Source organism: Toxorhynchites rutilus, chromosome 1 (genome assembly GCF_029784135.1).
Source record: "Toxorhynchites rutilus septentrionalis strain SRP chromosome 1, ASM2978413v1, whole genome shotgun sequence".
Classification (NCBI taxonomy): Eukaryota; Metazoa; Arthropoda; class Insecta; order Diptera; family Culicidae; genus Toxorhynchites; species Toxorhynchites rutilus.
Window position 1 is genome coordinate 193,387,100 of NC_073744.1, and position 17,473 is coordinate 193,404,572.

Consider the following 17,473-nt stretch of genomic DNA (forward strand, 5'->3'; position numbering starts at 1 on the left):
TGAATAACTATTTTCACTGTGAACTAGTTCTCATGATTTGCATACCAATCGAATCGGAGAAATTTGGAGCGAGTCAGCAGTCGTGTAGTTCGATGTCCCCCTTCAATCTCACCAAGTTTCGCGGTCCCATCAGTACTTGTTCGGTTTCCTAGCAACGATAAAGTTCGATCTGTACGAGAAGCGCGTGTCAACTGTTACGTTATTCAAGTGCAGGAAGAACACATCTACGAGCTGCTCAAACCGTCTTCTATCAATAAACGATTCGTGAATCCTCCTCAGAAACTAGGGGCCAAGCTGGAGGAGCGTGCCTGTGGACGTTCTCATTGGAATTATCGTTAAAGAAGTCTATCGAGAAGCTGATGCGATTGACGATTGGACTTAGCTTTTTCGACTCTGCATGAAGAAGAGATGGTCGAATAATTTTGCCAAAAAAGTTAATTCTGGATATTTTTATGCCACTAATAAAAGTTTCGGGTTTTTTTTACTCATTTTGTTCTCGAGTTATGAATTTTACAGGTATAGAACTGAATGCTTTCTAATTTGAAATAAAAAGTGAGTCAAAAGGTACCAGTTAAATATGTATATTTTACATTTAATTATGGAAAGTAGTGGGAAAAAAATCATTGCGGGCCGCGGCTATAATGAAAGTTCTAATACGGCCCGAACCATGTGTATACCTGGCCATCACTGGGTTAGAGGATATCACACTCTATACGACTTGAATGGCCACATGATTCACCCCACCCCGCCTTACCCCACATGACTTCAGTATCAGCTTTTTTATACTTCTTTTGATTTATTATTTAACGTTATGAAAAGAAAAGTAAACATTCTGAAAATATCCTAGAAATCAATGCTGACATAATGAATTGCTTCAATACGGGAGACTTTGGGAAATTATATAGAATTCAGAAGCATATGACGCTTTGTCGTACAAATTTATTTGTCATAATCAAATATTTAATGTATTTGTCTTCAGGCAAAGTCATCATTAAAACGTGTAATATGTAGTTACTCAAGCATAGCCTTTATTTCTGCATCAAACGCGACATCCCCGCATGTATCACCCTCGTCATCTTTTACGGTTCGATCGGCGCCAGCATCGATTAGCAGCTTCAGACAGTCCCGGTTTCCACAGCTGGATGCGTAATGCAGAGCAGTCTGTCCAAAAGAATCGTTCAAATTAATCTTAACCTGTGGAACATCGAGTATTAATCGTAGGATTTCAACATTCCCCCGATCGGCAGCCCAGTGAATCAGTCCCAGTCCTTCGTCATCCAGTTCGTTAATCACCGCATCGATTCCATCCTCCCGTAAAGCATTCCGAACATTATCCGTGTCGCCTTCCTTAATGAAGTCAACTATTGATTTATCTTCCGATCCGGATCCGTCTTCCTCCAGGGCGAACGTTGAAACGGAAACCCACGAAGCTTTCTGCGGTTTAAACGTATCGTCATCCTGACCTTCGGGATCCCAATCCGGGTTCAGCTTGCCCAAATGCTGAACGTAACTCTTCATGGCGTGCTCTTTCGACATCTCACCCAGCTCGCTCCAAGCGGTCCATTTGGCCCGACCGCTCATATTAAAAATCCCAGGTTTTGGAATATCGCATTTCCCAACCATTGCTTGCTTATAGAAACCATAAAATCGAAGCAATTCTTTCTGCTCAAGCTGATCATGGCCACGTTCGATGAATTTAGTTGCTCGCGTGAACTCCTCCTCAAGCAGATCTGCTTCATCTGCCTCCAAATCTGACATCTTACACCTTAAACAATATTTCTACTAACGTACGAACTAACGATAGACCACGTCTATTCCGACTGCTGATAGAAGATAGTGGACTGCTCTAGAACGTGTTTCTGCTTCTTCTCCAAGTTCTCCAGCGCAGAGCGCTTCTGGAAGACAATGAATCCGTACCCCTTGGAGAGACCGGTCTTCCGATCGAAGATAACCTGAGACCACGCGATCCGACCAAACTGGGCAAAGTAATTACGCAACTCGCGATGGCCCACCGTCCACGGAATGTTACCAACAAAGATCTTGAGCGAACGAGAAACAGCAGCGCCTGGGGCCATGTCCGCTGAGTGCCGTTAGAAAGGAAAGCTACCGAAGAAAGGACATATTCATTCAGATGTTTTGATTGATTGAAATAGGATCAAACTGCCGGCAAAACTCACCTTTGCGATGAAGTTTGCAGAAACACACGCGAGCAGCACATTCGGTTTTGTTTACTCAGAATGATTTCTTTTCCTGAGATTCGATCAGTGACAGATATTGGAACGCCCTTCGGGAACATACACAAAAATCTGCTTTACCGATGAGTGAGTTGCCAAAATGGAATTGTTGCACTGTAAGGGAATTTTAAAAAATTAATTCTGGAATCCGATCGGATTTGACATAATTTAATTGGGTTTCTCGATTTCCTTCCAATATGCATGATATACATGATTTTTAATGTATAATTTTAAAAAAAAGTTTACCAATTTGAAAATAGTTTAACTAGTATAACTTTAAAGCACTTAATGTTGAAAAAAAAAAATCAAACAAATGGAACCGAATCAAAATAAAATATACATTGTCACTATTGATTTGATCCCTATAATTCAATAATCTTTTGCTTTGTATACCAAGTATGAAGGTGATAATTCTTCAGACAGCCCCAAACCTCACGCATTGCTGAAAAATACTTTTTTAACAATTGTTCGAGATCGCGAATAAATTTGATTCGGCCATTCTTCGAGCTTTGTGCTGCTGGAACAGAAAAAAAGCAAACGTTTTTGACGTAGGATTACGTCTTTCCGGAACATATGGGGATACAAATTGAAAATCGAAAATCGAGCACATCGTGAAAATTGTCCAATTTCAAACGCTTATTGCTCAGTCATTTCATGATGGATTGATGAGATTTTTGCGTCAATAAATTTCGACACTCCATAACAATTTTTTACATTGAATAAAGTAAAATATGTCATGAAACTAACTATCGAACAATTGAAAAATCTCAATCCCTATCCTAACGGAAATACCCACTTCAGATTGGTCGAAATTGACGATACATGCGGCGGCTCATGTACTTTCAATTATAAGTCAGTTATTTCCTGATGTACTTACGAGATATTTGCACCAATCGATCTGAGCACTTCATAACAATTCACCACAATGGATAAAATAATATATCATATGAAACTAACTATAAAACAATCGAAAAATCTCCAAATGCATATCCATCCACCTCGTTCTGATTGGTCGAAATTGAAGATACGGAGAAATCGGCATTGCAAATACATCAAAGTAAAGGGAATTTTCGTTCCCACCGAAGTGCATTCCCTAACAGAGACATCAAAACCAAGCTGCCGATTTCCGGCATTGCAAACACATGAAAGTAGGGGGAGCTTTTGTTTTCACCGACATGTATTCCCTAACAGAGATTTCTAATTCAAGGTACCTGGGGGAAATGAGCATATAAATACCCTCGTGGTCGATAGTTTAACAAACGACGCCCACAAATAGAAGGTGCTCATTGTAACTAGCGTGGGCATTGCTGATTGCATACGGGAGCAAGCAAGTTGGGAGCGATGAGCGATTTTTTTTAAATTTTTGTTCCAATAAGAATCTTTTGATGGATTGATTGAAGAATGATGTTTCAATCAACTGATCGTAGAAAGAACATAAGTAAAATTTAAATTTTTGGATCTATGTTGGTTGCTTCGTGAAATTTCATATCAATGACCGATCATGCATTGCAAAATTGTATATGGTAGCGGTTGTGTTAAATTGACTTGAAATATGAAACGATTTTTTTTCTCCCAAGGAAAGTTCATGCGACGAGAAAAAGTGGGAAAATGAAGGAGTTCCGTGTCTCGTTGGGTTTAAAGCGAAACTGAAAATGGATTGAATAAACACTCAGAAAGTAAAAATTATAAATGAAATTATATTTTCCATTTCAAATATATTTTCTCTATAATAAAGTAACACTTTTTTTCTGGTGAGGAAAATTGATAATTGTGTTCGATAATGATAATTATCTTATATTAAATGTAATGATGATTTTTTTCTTCATTTTATCCATACATAACACAGGAGCCATCTCGTTCAGGGCCACAGAGGGCGACTTTCATCATATCTCATTCCTCTTTGGCATATTCTATCGTGATACGCACAATCAAATGACTGATCACCATCCTTCTATCATCATCACTCGGTTGTGAACACTGGTAGAGTGAACAAACGATACCTAACAACCCTTTTCCGGGCCACCAAATCATTATCGAAGAGTTTAGCAATGTGATTCTTCAAACATAGCCAAACAACAGATACCCTAACTGAATCCTACGTCAACTATGCGGTCGTGTCTTAGACACAACCCTCCTGTGACTTTTTGACGCATCTTTGGAGTCGTTATCTCACGGAACATTTTAGTTACGTGTAGGATTTGGGGCAAATTCTCAACAGCAGAACGTGGGAAACAGTTCCAAACCAAAGCATTTCTTTCGTCGTCATGGTTGCACGCGTCTGTATAGCCTTTTTGCTTCGTTAAGTGCGATTCACATACAACATCCCCCGGCCAGAACGGGAATCGAACCCGAACACCCGGCATGATAATGTGAGACGCTAACCACTCGGCCACGGGTGCACGTATTGTGTATCAACGAAATAAATAAACGGTTCCCGATATGAAAACTGCTTTATTAAGTTCCACTCTTTTTTTTTTTTTTATCCCATCCGTTTATTAGACTCATTTAGCAATTCAGCTGTCACAGAGCCGAATTTATTCGTATACATTTTTTATGTTAAGATAACTATTGTTGTATATTATTTAGGCTTAAGATTCCTATCCATCGATAAACATTTGTTTTTTTTTTATGTATAACACAGTAGCTGTTTAGGCCTAAGAATATTCCAATTCTATCGATACACAACACATGCCGAGTATTCCATTTCTATCGATACACAACACATGCCGCCTTTTTTCGGCGTTAGAATATTCCTATTGTTCGAATGTTCACAGTTGGACTGTTCACAACGGGACTGCTGATATGAGGCTTCCATTGCTGTGTTAGAATTAGCACCAATTACCGATGCAGCAGATCGTAATGTGAGCGGTAAGGGACTGGGATTACCGACACATGATGATTGTTGCGTGGACGTAGTAGCTAGAATAACACACAAAGATGGTCAGTTGAGGGGCCCTGAGTTATTAGCTCATGATCGTTCGCTTAGTAGCGGACACGCAACCAATTAGGCTACGAAAACCCCCCAGTTCCACTCTATCACTACGTATTCGTTTTTTTATAAACTACAAAAGAGTGGAGAAAAAATTGGCATTCAAAGTATAGTTGAAAAACACACGGTTTGTTTACTTTTTCCTCATACATCCATAAAATCCGCTAGACAGCGACATCATGCCATCTATGTCGCGAACTGATAAATATGTGCAAAATATGCCAGAGAAGCTTTTTAAAAAAGTTTCTTCAACTGCAAAGCAGCTTTTGTACCTTTGGTACTTTGTTAAGCTCAACTGTTTGCTGAACTGACTCAAATGAAATCGAACAAATTCTTGACAAACGTTTAGAACGTTCTTCAGACAGTGGCATTTGCCAACGATTCCTTTAGGAATATCTTACTGTAGTAGTAAGATAGAAGGCAATCTTGCATTACATTTATAAGTGGTTTCACCGAGCAAATTGTTCGATAGAAGATCATCGATGCAAAGGCCACGGGTTTGAATCTCGGCCATTACATTGATATTTTTCAAAAACTCATCAAAATCTGTACAAATTTAAACACGTAACCATAGAAGACTCTAACAAGCGTCTAACAAGGTGTTAAACATCGAATTCTATCCATAAAAAATTGGTGAACGAGAATAATAATATCAGACAAAGATCATCTTCTTTTATTGCACTCTAAATCCACTCAGAAAATCAAAATATGGTCGAATAAACATTTCCATCACACCTTGTAATTGGATAATAGTTTTATAATTCACTTTAAACTGTGTTTAAAGAACAATATTGGCTACATTGGTTTGAATAGAGGTTTTGTTAGAGGCGAATGAACTGAAAAGTTGAAACCCTCTTAAAGCCAAAAAAGAAGAAGAAGAAGAGGTTTTGATGACAAATAGTTCATGTATTATTAAGCATTGATCTGAACGAAACTACTAGAAAACGTCACACTGATGAGGAATTGTTAGTTTGGTTCTTATGTCAATACATGCACTGTATTGGGTATTATAAATCAAGGTTGGTTAAGTTAGAATCCGGAATCACTACACTGGAGAAAAACTTTATTAAATGCAGCTACCAAATCTTTAGTAGTTGAAACATTGGTAAAATGTACACATTTTTTGTACATATTACCAAAATTCGGTAAAACTGATGTCAGATGCAAAGTTCATCCATACCAAAGATTCGTATGTTTTACTACATAGCATTTGTAACCTTGTGTGTTTTCATGCTTAGCAAAAGTGTGTATGCAGTCGTCATTTCTCTACTGGAATCGAAGCGATTTGGAGGTAAGCATTTTGTTTTTGCTCTGATTCACTGTATCTAAATATCTTTTTTTCAGCTTCTAATCGTAGATAACCATTTATTCACATAATATATGGCATGTTGGAGCAACGTAACAGTAACGAAAATTATCGAGTGGAAAAACTAAAATTAATCAACAAAAATAAAGTCCGTGCTCCGCTTGTTCGTAGTGATTTCGCCAACAGCACTTCCTCGCGATCGAATTTTGCAGGTAAACAGCTTCATGATACAATTATAAAGAAGCCCCTTCAGCTAAAATCCGCCACTTCTTTATTTCTACAGAAGTACTCTAGCGAAAACACCACACAAGAGAGTACCGAGAGACAAAATTCTTTCACTATTTTCACCCCTCAGGAAGTGGAGTGCAGCTGGGATAGCGAAATCTGCTTTCGAGGAGATTCGCTAGATTATGTTGTCCAGTATAATTGCTTATGTGCAATTTGGAATTCGGAGGTAAGAATTTTGTTTTCATTGAATATAAATTTGAATCCGTCTCCTCGGTCGAGAAACCTTGCATATTTCCGCCGGGGAGAAGCTATTTTTTTCTTTTTTTTTGCAGCTGGCAATAAAAACTAATATAAAATCATTAACATGTTTATGTTTCTTGTTTTCATCATGACATGGGAGAAAACATATGTAGGGAGAGTGCTGCGTTCTGGTACTGTCGACCCAGCAAACATTAAATCGCATAACAAGCGTATATATAACATCATATGCCCTAAAATTTGGTTGGCATATAATGCGCCTAACTTGCATATGCATGCAAAAGTGGAGGCCATATACATACATGGCAAATGTTTACCGAATTTGTTTGGATGAATATGCAACTTTGACCGGCTATAATAGCGATTATGTTGGAATTGAATTGCGATCTAATATGAATATATTCATGAATTGTCAAAGCACCAAATACGACTTTTGCCATACTCATATACGATTTATTACAGACATAGAAAAAAACAAATGGCGCAAAATATTTTCGTGAAATGTTTATTACAACCTCACGAATCGCCATGTTAATATATGAGTATTTATGTTCGTAGAAATAATAATTGTTTGATTGACTTGTGTTGGGAGTGCAATATGAATATTTAAAATGCTACAGATTGATGTTTGGTGAAAACTGCTCCGATGTGGGTTCGAACTCCGGTCGTCTGGATTATCATCCACCAGCTATCTCGCGCAGCTATCTGAAATTTAATTCAACAGCAGTTAAAACTTTCGAGTGCATCATTGACATTTCAATATGATGTAATATGTTCTTTATTAGGATCTAATATGATTTACTGTTTCATGATTTTCTTCAGCATGCAACACGATTTACTACAGTACTGAATCGATTTAAATTATACTCTTATACGACACACAAACTGCATCAGCGTAATATGCGCATATGATGCGGATTAAATATATTTTACGACAATGTACATCATAAAACTGATGTTTATTATACCGAATTGCGACTTAATTTGATAATGGTATATAAAATCGAGTTTTTACATTTTATGCGATTTCAAATATACACGATACATACTTTGATTGATATTATATGCGATTATGATTTATTCGGATTTCTTGTAAGACTTGGCACGTGCAAAATTATACGATTTAATGTTTGCTGGGGACTGTTTGTTAATACAGAGGTGAAATTTACAGAATTTCTTGCTGTTTTTTCCATCCCAACGAGTTCATCGAAGACAAGAAGTCATATTTACTGTAATCACGACGGCAGACAGTAGGCGCAGTACTCGGAATCGTGGCAAGGGTACAACGAAGGAACTATTACGACGAATTGAATGAGAAAGTAACTACATTTGGTTCCCCGTTTGTCATAATTTGAAATCTTAATCTCTCGTTTTAGTTCGTACGAATCACGAATCATCAAAAGCTCTAAATTGAAGCAACGAGAAAATGGTTTTATATGCAACGAAAGGCAATACTGGTGATCACACAAGCCAGCCGGATAAACAATCATCTGCTGAATTACTAAAGTGTGCCGATTGTCTGCTAATCAGCTGTCACTGTCCCCAAAGGAAGAAAAACAGATCGATGTAGTCAAGAACGGAACTATTGTTTTTATTATATTACAATGTTATGATTATTATTATGTAACTGTTAATGTAGAATTACTGCTTTTGTATATAGCATAAATTATTAGTTACATAGCTTTTTAAATGAATATAGTTAATTAGAAATATTGTCTCAACCCTTATATTGTTCCATTGGTGGACCAATAAATCTGCCATTATTAAACCGACGAATCGCTTCTGTTCGGCCAATATTGATCCAATATCGGTATAAAAAATCGTAATTTTTGCTTGACATATTTGTTTACCAATTGTTTTTCGTAAAATGTACCAATGATTAGTAGGGTCGAAAATCACTAATGAATTGGTAACATGTACCAAAAAATTGGTCATATTTACTAAATATTTCTCTCAGTGTACTCACTTTAAGTAGCGGTCATAGTAGGCATGTCTGAAATCTTTTGACAGTCATTTATTTGAAAAAGTTTTTTTTGTTTGGAAAAAGTTGTGCAGGATGGAAGCCGAGAGAAGAAATTTATTTTTGGACACCCACATTCAAAATGCGGCGTGATCAGGTACTAAAATTAAGAAAATCACTGAAAGTGGCTAGATCGACCAGGTATGATGTGCTGGCATATTTCTGTTGAACCTACAACTGTTGTTCGGCTGGATCAGGGAACGCGTTGTAGTGGAACTCACGACCGAAAGCTACGGAGAACAATTAAGGCGAACCCGGGACTCTCGGACTATGACATCGCCAAGAAAGACAATTCTAGCCAAAGTACCATCCGAAGAATCCATATGCGAGAATTTTGCGTGTAAATTTTGCGTGTAAACAACCAACCAGGATTCTAAAGACAGAATCTGGTAGCCAGAAGACGCACTCGAAAGTTGTACAACAAGGATTTGACGAAGTACGAAGGATACATGCTGACGGGTATATGTACGTGAAGATAGATTTCGGACAGCTCCTAGACATGAAATTCTATAAGGCCACTGTCAGAGTAAATGTCCTCAGCAAATTAATGTTCGTTTTCGCTGATAAATTTACCAGGGAGTTCTTGATTTGGCAAGGGATTTGGAACTGTGGATAGAAAATCAAGATTCTCACCATAAACAAGAGTACTTACGGGACGGATCACAAACAATTATCTGGATGTCAAGGAAACATGAGGTTTAACGTTGCCTAGATAGGATGTGACGCTTTTCGTATTGTCCAATTCTGGTCGTTTCTTCTGGATACTTCTGGTTTTCAATTCGTTCTGTTGCGAGAAATACACTATGATTATTTTTGATTAGTGTTCTGATTTGGTCGTCAGTAGCGACTCGAACTTTCCAGAAAACTCATACGATGATTCGTAAAGATTTAATTTTTAGGCGAAGCGACAGAGCGACAATTAATTTTTTTTCACATGCAATATGTTCCTATCGGATAGACAGCCACATGAAGAATGAAAAATCAATCCTGTTTTTATACCCACTATTGCCGTTCCATGCATCGATGGCTGTGGAAAATTAATCAATGGAATATCGACGCAGGCGCGGCTCCTGCTTGAAATTATCTGAATTTAAAAAACAACAATCACGTTGGATGGCGAAGCAGACTTCCCTCTCAACCAACTTTCATCCCAGAAAGTACGAATGCAACAGGTTCAGGTACCCTTTCCACAATCTCTGTTCATCGTCACAATAAACCGGTAGGGTTGGATTGGATTGATTTTTTTTTCCGTTAGCCGGATTTCCAGATGGAATGATATTAGCACCGGGAAGGGAAATATTTTCTCCCATCCCGTAGAACACGGAAGCGCAAAAAGTGTGTCTAATTTTCTCAATGGAAGATATTCGACTGTCTCATTCCCGCGCAAAGCTAGGATCTCAGGATGCTCGAGGAGGACTGCTACCTTACGCCCGAAAGCACACGTTCTCGTCTAGGATAATTCGTTGCAATCAATAGACAACTTTTTACCTATCGTCCTTTTGGACTCGCTTCATATTTACAACGGCGCGCGCACAAACACAGTTAAAAGCATTCTTCAAGTTCTCGATACGGAATCAATGAAAGGGGCGAATTTTGGTATAAAATTAGGATGGGCTATTTTAGTGCAATTTATGATTGTCCCAAAAATATTATAATTTACTCATTGCTAACAGCTGTTCGAAAATAAACATTCCGTTGATTCGGCTGCCTTCGGAAATGCTGCACTTTCCTTACTGAAACCAACCACGTGCAGATGATTCCAGCAATCGATAAATTGCATGATGCAGACGCCGCTCGCACAAAGCAGAAAGTAGAACGCTCTCCGCACGGAAAAGGGATGCTGTTTAACATAAAACCGTGGAGGTGCAGCTAAATCAATCCGTTTCAACGACTGAAGCGGGGGAAACAACTTTTACTAAGGGGTTCATAGATTATTTTCCATTACATGAGGGTGTGAACTATGGAATTTTCTCCGGTTGCTCGGGGTAGACGATACGCACACGCACACACAATTGATAGCTCCTGAAGAATTCTGAATCCTGTTCCGAAGGAATCCCACTATCGGAAAAATTCATCCTAAGAGGTGATCGATAATGGATTGCAATTAACATTGGAAATCTGCAGTAAGTAGTTTGAACTTTTCTCTAGTCCTTGGCAGATCTTCACACGACGTTACATTATTCACACGAATAGTTTTGAGGGTTTCTTGGGCAAGAAAAAAATTAAAATATTTCAAATGTATTCGTGGTTTTTCGTTCAATTTTCTTCATTGAAGATCCAATATAATCAAGTATATACCGTCTATTATTATTTACAACCTTTCGTCATTTTTCGAGTGATTTCATAAATGCATCTGTGTAGAATTTCTGTGGTTTATCGATGAGAAACTTTTTCACTTCTACTTTACAAACTTTTTCTTGTGTAGCACTGGTTTCGTCACCTGTCATTAAAAAGACAAAAGCGGTATAATATTATCCAGCATACTGAGCATACTACCCCTGGCCCGACTGGCTCAGTACTTTTTATTTCATCTTATGTTTACAATTACATTTTCTTATTTACTAACTTAATTTTTCGGGTCGCGCTAGAATCGTACGCACACGTTTCCGTGGTGCTGACTTTGCGCGAACCGCTGTTGTACAATCAAAACCGCTATGTTGAACTTGCCCCTGGAAATTTGACGAATAAACAAAACTAAAGTGGGGCCGGTTCGACATAAGCGGGACTTATAAATTAAATAAGGGCGCTACACTTGAATGGACCAAAAATCTTTACCAAGCTCCCTAAATATTTGGCGCGTTACAAATACGTGTAAGGCCTCGCTTTGTCATGATGAAAAACAAACTTTTCAGTTCACCAACTTTGGTATTTTTTTCTTAATTGCTTCGTGTAATCTATTCAATTGTGCATAGTAGAGCTCTGAACCAATCGTGAGATAGTAAGGCAATAACCTTATGATACACTTAATAAACTTTAAAATGGACGACTCCTTCCCTTCCCACCACGCACGACATCACCTAAGGGGAGATGGGGTAATACGGACATGTTAAGAAAAAACTTCAATTGTATCTTTGGAAACTCATGTTTCCCAGAACTTAAATGCAGTTTCATGCAATTCAATATACACTGGATTCTTTGTTACGCGATTTTTTTTGCGTGATTTTTTTTACGTGATTTGCTCAGAATTACACGATTTAATTTTGCGCGCCCGCAAATTCTAGTGGTAGAGAGTAGAGTAGAGAGTAGAGAGCAGAGAGAGTAGAGAGTAGAGAGTAGAGAGCAGGGAGAGTAGAGAGTAGAGAGTAGAGAATAGAGCAGAGAGAGTAGAGAGCAGAGAGGGTAGAGAGCAGAGAGAGTAGAGAGCAGAGAGTAGAGAGAGTAGAGAGCAGAGAGAGTAGAGAGCAGAGAGAGTAGAGAGCAGAGAGAGTAGAGAGCAGAGAGAGTAGAGAGCAGAGAGAGAGCAGAGAGTAGAGAGTAGAGAGTACTCTCTTCTTTCTACTCTCTACTCTCTACTCTCTACTCTCAACTCTCTACCCTCTGCTCTTCATTTTATACTCTTAATTTTCTACTCTCTACTCTCTACTCTCTACTCTCAACTCTCTACCCTCTACTTTTTATTTTATACTCTTAATTTTCTACTATCTATTCTTTGTTCTCTACTCTTACTTTCTACTCTATACTCTCTTCTCTCTACTCTACTACTAATCAATCAATCAACCAACCAATCAACTCAAACACACACACACATACATGCACACACTCACGTCCGTGCTTTTGGACACTTTTTTTGCGTTTTTACTTTGACCGATTTGCTCGAAATTGCGTGATTTTTTTTACGCGATTTGCTCGAAATTAAGCGATTTTTTTTGCGCGCACTCATCTATCCCGTAAAAAAGAATCCAGTGTATTGTTTTTCTACATAATTGGCCAAATGTTTCACTAAAAAGTGTTTTTCAATGTTTTTTTTTTACTGAAATTAAAACAAACCAAAATGTACAGCATTATTTCGATACTGTTAATATGGACATATAGTGGGGGGAATATGGACAGGTTTGTAATATACGAAGAGGCTATGTAATATACGTAGAGGCTTATCGCTCGTGAGCGGAATAATTTTATTCAACCATAGTCTGAACTCATCACGAGATCCGTTAAATGATGAAAAAAAATCTAATTAATCCTTCTGGAAGTGATATTGTGCTTTACAGCAGTGTAAACAGACAGACCCTCAACTATTTTACTTTTGGTTCCGGTCGGCTTCTAAACAGTTCACCTTTGACGATTTGATTTCCGTTCATAGACGCAGGGCATTCTCTAGGAATAGATTAAACAGACTTTTCACAGTCCATCCCACTCCCACTGGCAACTGTCCGTTCCACCCCACCAGGACAATTATTTGAAAATTTAAATTTTCACTCACCAATGAATTCACTTTTCCGTACATACCGAATATCGCTTCTCTGTTAACTCACAAACCGAAATATAATCAGCGAATTGAAATTTGATATAAAACCTCTCAAAATGTTTAATATCGGAGCCGCTAAAATTACATCCACACGTGGAATCATTTATGATTTTCGATTTTTGTTTTTCTTTTCCACTTTTTGATCAGTATGCATTGCCATAGGGTGGTTTAAGAATTATAGAATAACATGAACACCTTCATTAACAGAAATCTGAAATTCCAAATGTAACTATACAAATCAACCACCTGTCCATATTACCCCCACTGTCCGTACTACCCGCAGTTCCCATATATGGTTCGGAATATGGCTCATTTTTTGCTTTGTGTTTTGTTTATCTTTGCTTCATATAAACTGGCTGTCAAACACTAAGACAAGACGTGACAACTGGCTTCTTACTCTTCTCTCTGTATTTTCATCGACCAAGTGCTAGATAACGGGTGTTAAATAAAAAATGAGAATTTTTTCAATCACATATAAATATTTTTTTTTTCATCGATTTCAGTATTTTTTATTAATAACATAATGTATTTTCTTCAAAAAAATGTCAGTGAATGTTTAAGTAAGGGCTGTGGTCTGCTTTTCGACGCAACTTTGTCGCGATGCTCTCACAAGAACGTTGTACGGAACTTACGTCCATTTTCCGGATACAATTCCGGATTCTTGTTGTCAGTTGCTTCTTGTCCTTGGCCCTCTAATTGTTTTTATACACTAGGGCACTGAGTGAGCCAAAGAAATCCTCTATTGGGCGGCACTGGGGCAAGTTTGTTGGGTTACGATCTTTCGGCACGAATGGTATCTTTTTCTCCTCAAGATACGCCAGCGTCGTCTTCTTGGCGTAATGGGAAGACGCATTGTCCGGTCAGAAGACGTACTTCCCATCCGCGTGATGCTCGTTCTGGAACGGCAGCATCGGGGCACTCTTCTCGATAGATTTGTTGGTTGATTGCCAGACCGCTCGGCTTAAACCAAGGCTTTGAAATGCCCCGGTCGGAAATGGCGATGTACAACATAACCTTTTTTTCATCTTGAGGGTCCGATGGATCAATACGTGGGAGCAGCCATATTTCCGGCCGGCGTCACGCAGGCTGGTTGCGTCCTTGTTGTCAAACAGCTTCTTTAACGATGTCTTCCTCAGCTTCGTCATTATCGTCACCGGACGACCACTTCCGACCTTCCGCTCTACGTTCAGGGAACCCAGGATACGATATACCGTACTGACAGGTACATTTTCTTCCTTAAAATGTGCCACCGTGAACTCTTTTCCTTGCTGGAAATGCGTTTCGTTGAACCGTACAATGCGTTCGCGGAGCACGTGCTGTTTCGACGCCATCTTTGCTTTGACTAAATTCAAACTCGCAAAACCAAACACGCCTACTGTTTCTAGGGAGCCCAAAGAGCAATTTTCTTGGAGAAAGAAAATTTTACGCTCTTTATTTGAGTTACTGAAAGGTATTGAAAAAATTCTCATTTTTTATTTAACACCCGTTAACATCAAAGCGAGATGTGAAGGTTGCCAAATGTTATAAAATTTCGGAAGATCAGTTTCTCATGAAAAACATGTGTTCTTCGTATCATGTATGCACATTTTTTTGTATTAATTTCACATAATTTAAACAAAAAGTATTTTCCTGTTATTTTGGTTTGCAAAAAATTAAATATGAAGAGATAAAGAAAACTAAAAAACCTAAATTTGATAGTAGGAGTATGATATGTTGAAATACATGAATTAAATTCAAAGTTCATTTTATTTATCAAGAGATTATGAGCCTTACCGTTTACACTTCACGATGAAAACGAAATGCCACGACGACACGCCATTAAATTCCGTTTTACGAGTTAGAGATAATGATGGGTTTTCCAGGTAGAATGAACACTTTTCAAATAGAAAATTATGAATGAAAATTAACTTCTCCGTATTAAATTAGTGTTCAACGTGAATGGAAAAGTTTGCATTCTTCATTTGGTAAAATAATTTCGCACAATAATTATATACGAAGATAATTTTATATTATAATGATAAGTTTTAGTGAGAATATCGGAAAGTGTATAGAAAATAGGTCAAGTTAGGGTAAGAAAGACGTGCTTCAAGTAAATAAATAACGACAAGTAAAAATTTTCATTCAGATTTTAGCAATTTAAAAGTGCCTTCGGGCCGAGTAGTAAGACTTGTTAAAAACTAATTTCGTATCCAGATATCGACAGTGTATCGTTGTCATCGCGGATACACTTCATTTCGTTTTCACCGTGGAGTGTATACTGGAATAAGGCCTTATAATTCAACTTGGATATCGTTCAAATACTAACAGTACTGAAATATTGATAAAATAATACATGCCCAAATTATAACATAGCGTTTATTCAAGTTTTTTTGTTTGTATGTATGGTTCATTCAGGTTCCAACATGAATTTAAATACTTTTTCTGATGCCCTGGTTGTTATTTGTTATTTGATCCCAATTTGATTGCTAACTGCTTTACAGTTAGAAAATTGAATGCTCTTCTCTGCTATGCCGCTGCTATTATGCTATGCTAGATGGCAAGAGAATCCGGAAAAGATGTAGGGTGGAAATTCCGATGCAATGTTTCCTTCTCTTCGGGAACTGAACACCGGGCGTAATAGAAACGAAAATATACAAAAAATCCATTATAGAAATTATCGCAAAATTGAAATGTGAATGCAACTATTATTCAATTTTGAATGTTGTTTGGCAACACCGTGAAAATGTTGGAAATCCCATTTTTGTATATTTATCTTTGTAAATTATTTTCCTCATCAGCCAATCAGAAGCCGAGTTGCAAGAAGTCCGAGTTTGACAGAAAAAGTGATCCGGAATCGGCCCCCTATTGTCATGTCTCGTCTCAGGTCAAACTCAGCTTCTATGTCCCGAAATGGTTGAACAAAAGCTTCAATTTGATTTAGATAATGTTTTTGTGAACCGTTTCAACCGTCGTTGAGTGCTGACCGGTTTCACCAGCGCTCCAGTATATTTTTAAGTAACTTTTTTTTTTATTAGTAAACAATCTTACTTTTTTACGACGTGACCCGCGCGCTCCACTTTATTTATTTACATTTTTTTTATCGACGCGAGTGTAATGAAGTGCGGAATAGTGAATTGTGCGCTCAGCGACAATCGCTTTTTGTGGCGTTGCTATGGAACCTGCAACTGCCAATTTCATGCCGCCTGTGTGGGAGCGCAACGAAATCATGAAGAAATTTTGCGATCCTTCATGCTGCCTCTATGTCAGGACTGCCAAGAAGAATTCATAACTAACCTTCGCATGAAGTCGCTTGTGAAGCCACTAAAATCAATCAACGAAAACATTGGCATGACACTCGAAGCCAATCATAAATTACTAAACAACTTCAAATCGCTCAGTGCAACACACGATGAAACCCTCTCGAACATAGAAGAAATGCTGCAAGATATAAAAAAGAGCGTCTCCCAAGTCTTCAGCAACACAAAAACCAGCACTGCGGAAATCAAAAATGCCATAACATCGCTATTAGAAATAACCCCAACGGACAACAGCGCAGCAGTAGAATCAGCAGCGAAATTAGCGGCATCAGTCGCAGTTGCAGAAATGGAAATAAAACATTCAACAACAACAAACTCCATCGACCTTCTGCCCCAATTATTCGAGTCCCTAAAAACTGACTTGACAGACTCGCACATCACACTGGCGTGCGAAGTAAAAACACAAATGGAAGAAATGGTAAGTGCTTTGTCTTCCTCTAGTGTCACCCATACTATCAAGCCAACTGTAAGCTTAGAAGAGGAACTATCTGAAAGCCGCGCATCCATCAAAATAGTTCATACGAAGGAAGACCACACTTCTCCAGGATGGCGCCGCTTTGACCAGAAATGGCATTGGAAACCGGACTGGTCGGAATTCGATGCCAAACAACGAATTCGTAGGCTTCAAGAAAAAGCAGCCGACAAAGCAAAACTCAACAGAAAGCGAAGAAAGCAAA

The 17,473-nt window shown here is 38.2% G+C and overlaps 2 protein-coding genes across 2 annotated transcripts; both read right to left on the reverse strand.

The window, feature by feature from the left end:
• Positions 1 to 1,006: 1,006 nt before the first annotated feature.
• On the reverse strand, positions 1,007 to 1,758 carry LOC129775762 (acyl-CoA-binding domain-containing protein 6-like). Its single transcript, XM_055780844.1, has one exon. It carries the CDS (start codon positions 1,756 to 1,758, stop codon positions 1,012 to 1,014), a length of 747 nt encoding a protein of 248 aa, XP_055636819.1. The 3' UTR covers positions 1,007 to 1,011.
• Positions 1,759 to 1,811: 53 nt separating this feature from the next.
• Positions 1,812 to 2,328, reverse strand: LOC129775771 (SRA stem-loop-interacting RNA-binding protein, mitochondrial-like). The gene is made up of 2 exons (XM_055780858.1): positions 2,178 to 2,328; positions 1,812 to 2,103 (listed from the first exon to the last, which is right to left on the reverse strand). Exon 2 carries the CDS (start codon positions 2,073 to 2,075, stop codon positions 1,812 to 1,814), a length of 264 nt encoding a protein of 87 aa, XP_055636833.1. The 5' UTR covers positions 2,076 to 2,103; positions 2,178 to 2,328.
• Positions 2,329 to 17,473: the final 15,145 nt, after the last annotated feature.

Excerpts from the sequence above, each read along its gene's own strand:
- LOC129775762 (XM_055780844.1), bottom strand. The coding sequence starts at position 1,758 with ATGTCAGATTTGGAGGCAGATGAAGCAGATCTGCTTGAGGAGGAGTTC.
- LOC129775771 (XM_055780858.1), bottom strand. The coding sequence starts at position 2,075 with ATGGCCCCAGGCGCTGCTGTTTCTCGTTCGCTCAAGATCTTTGTTGGT.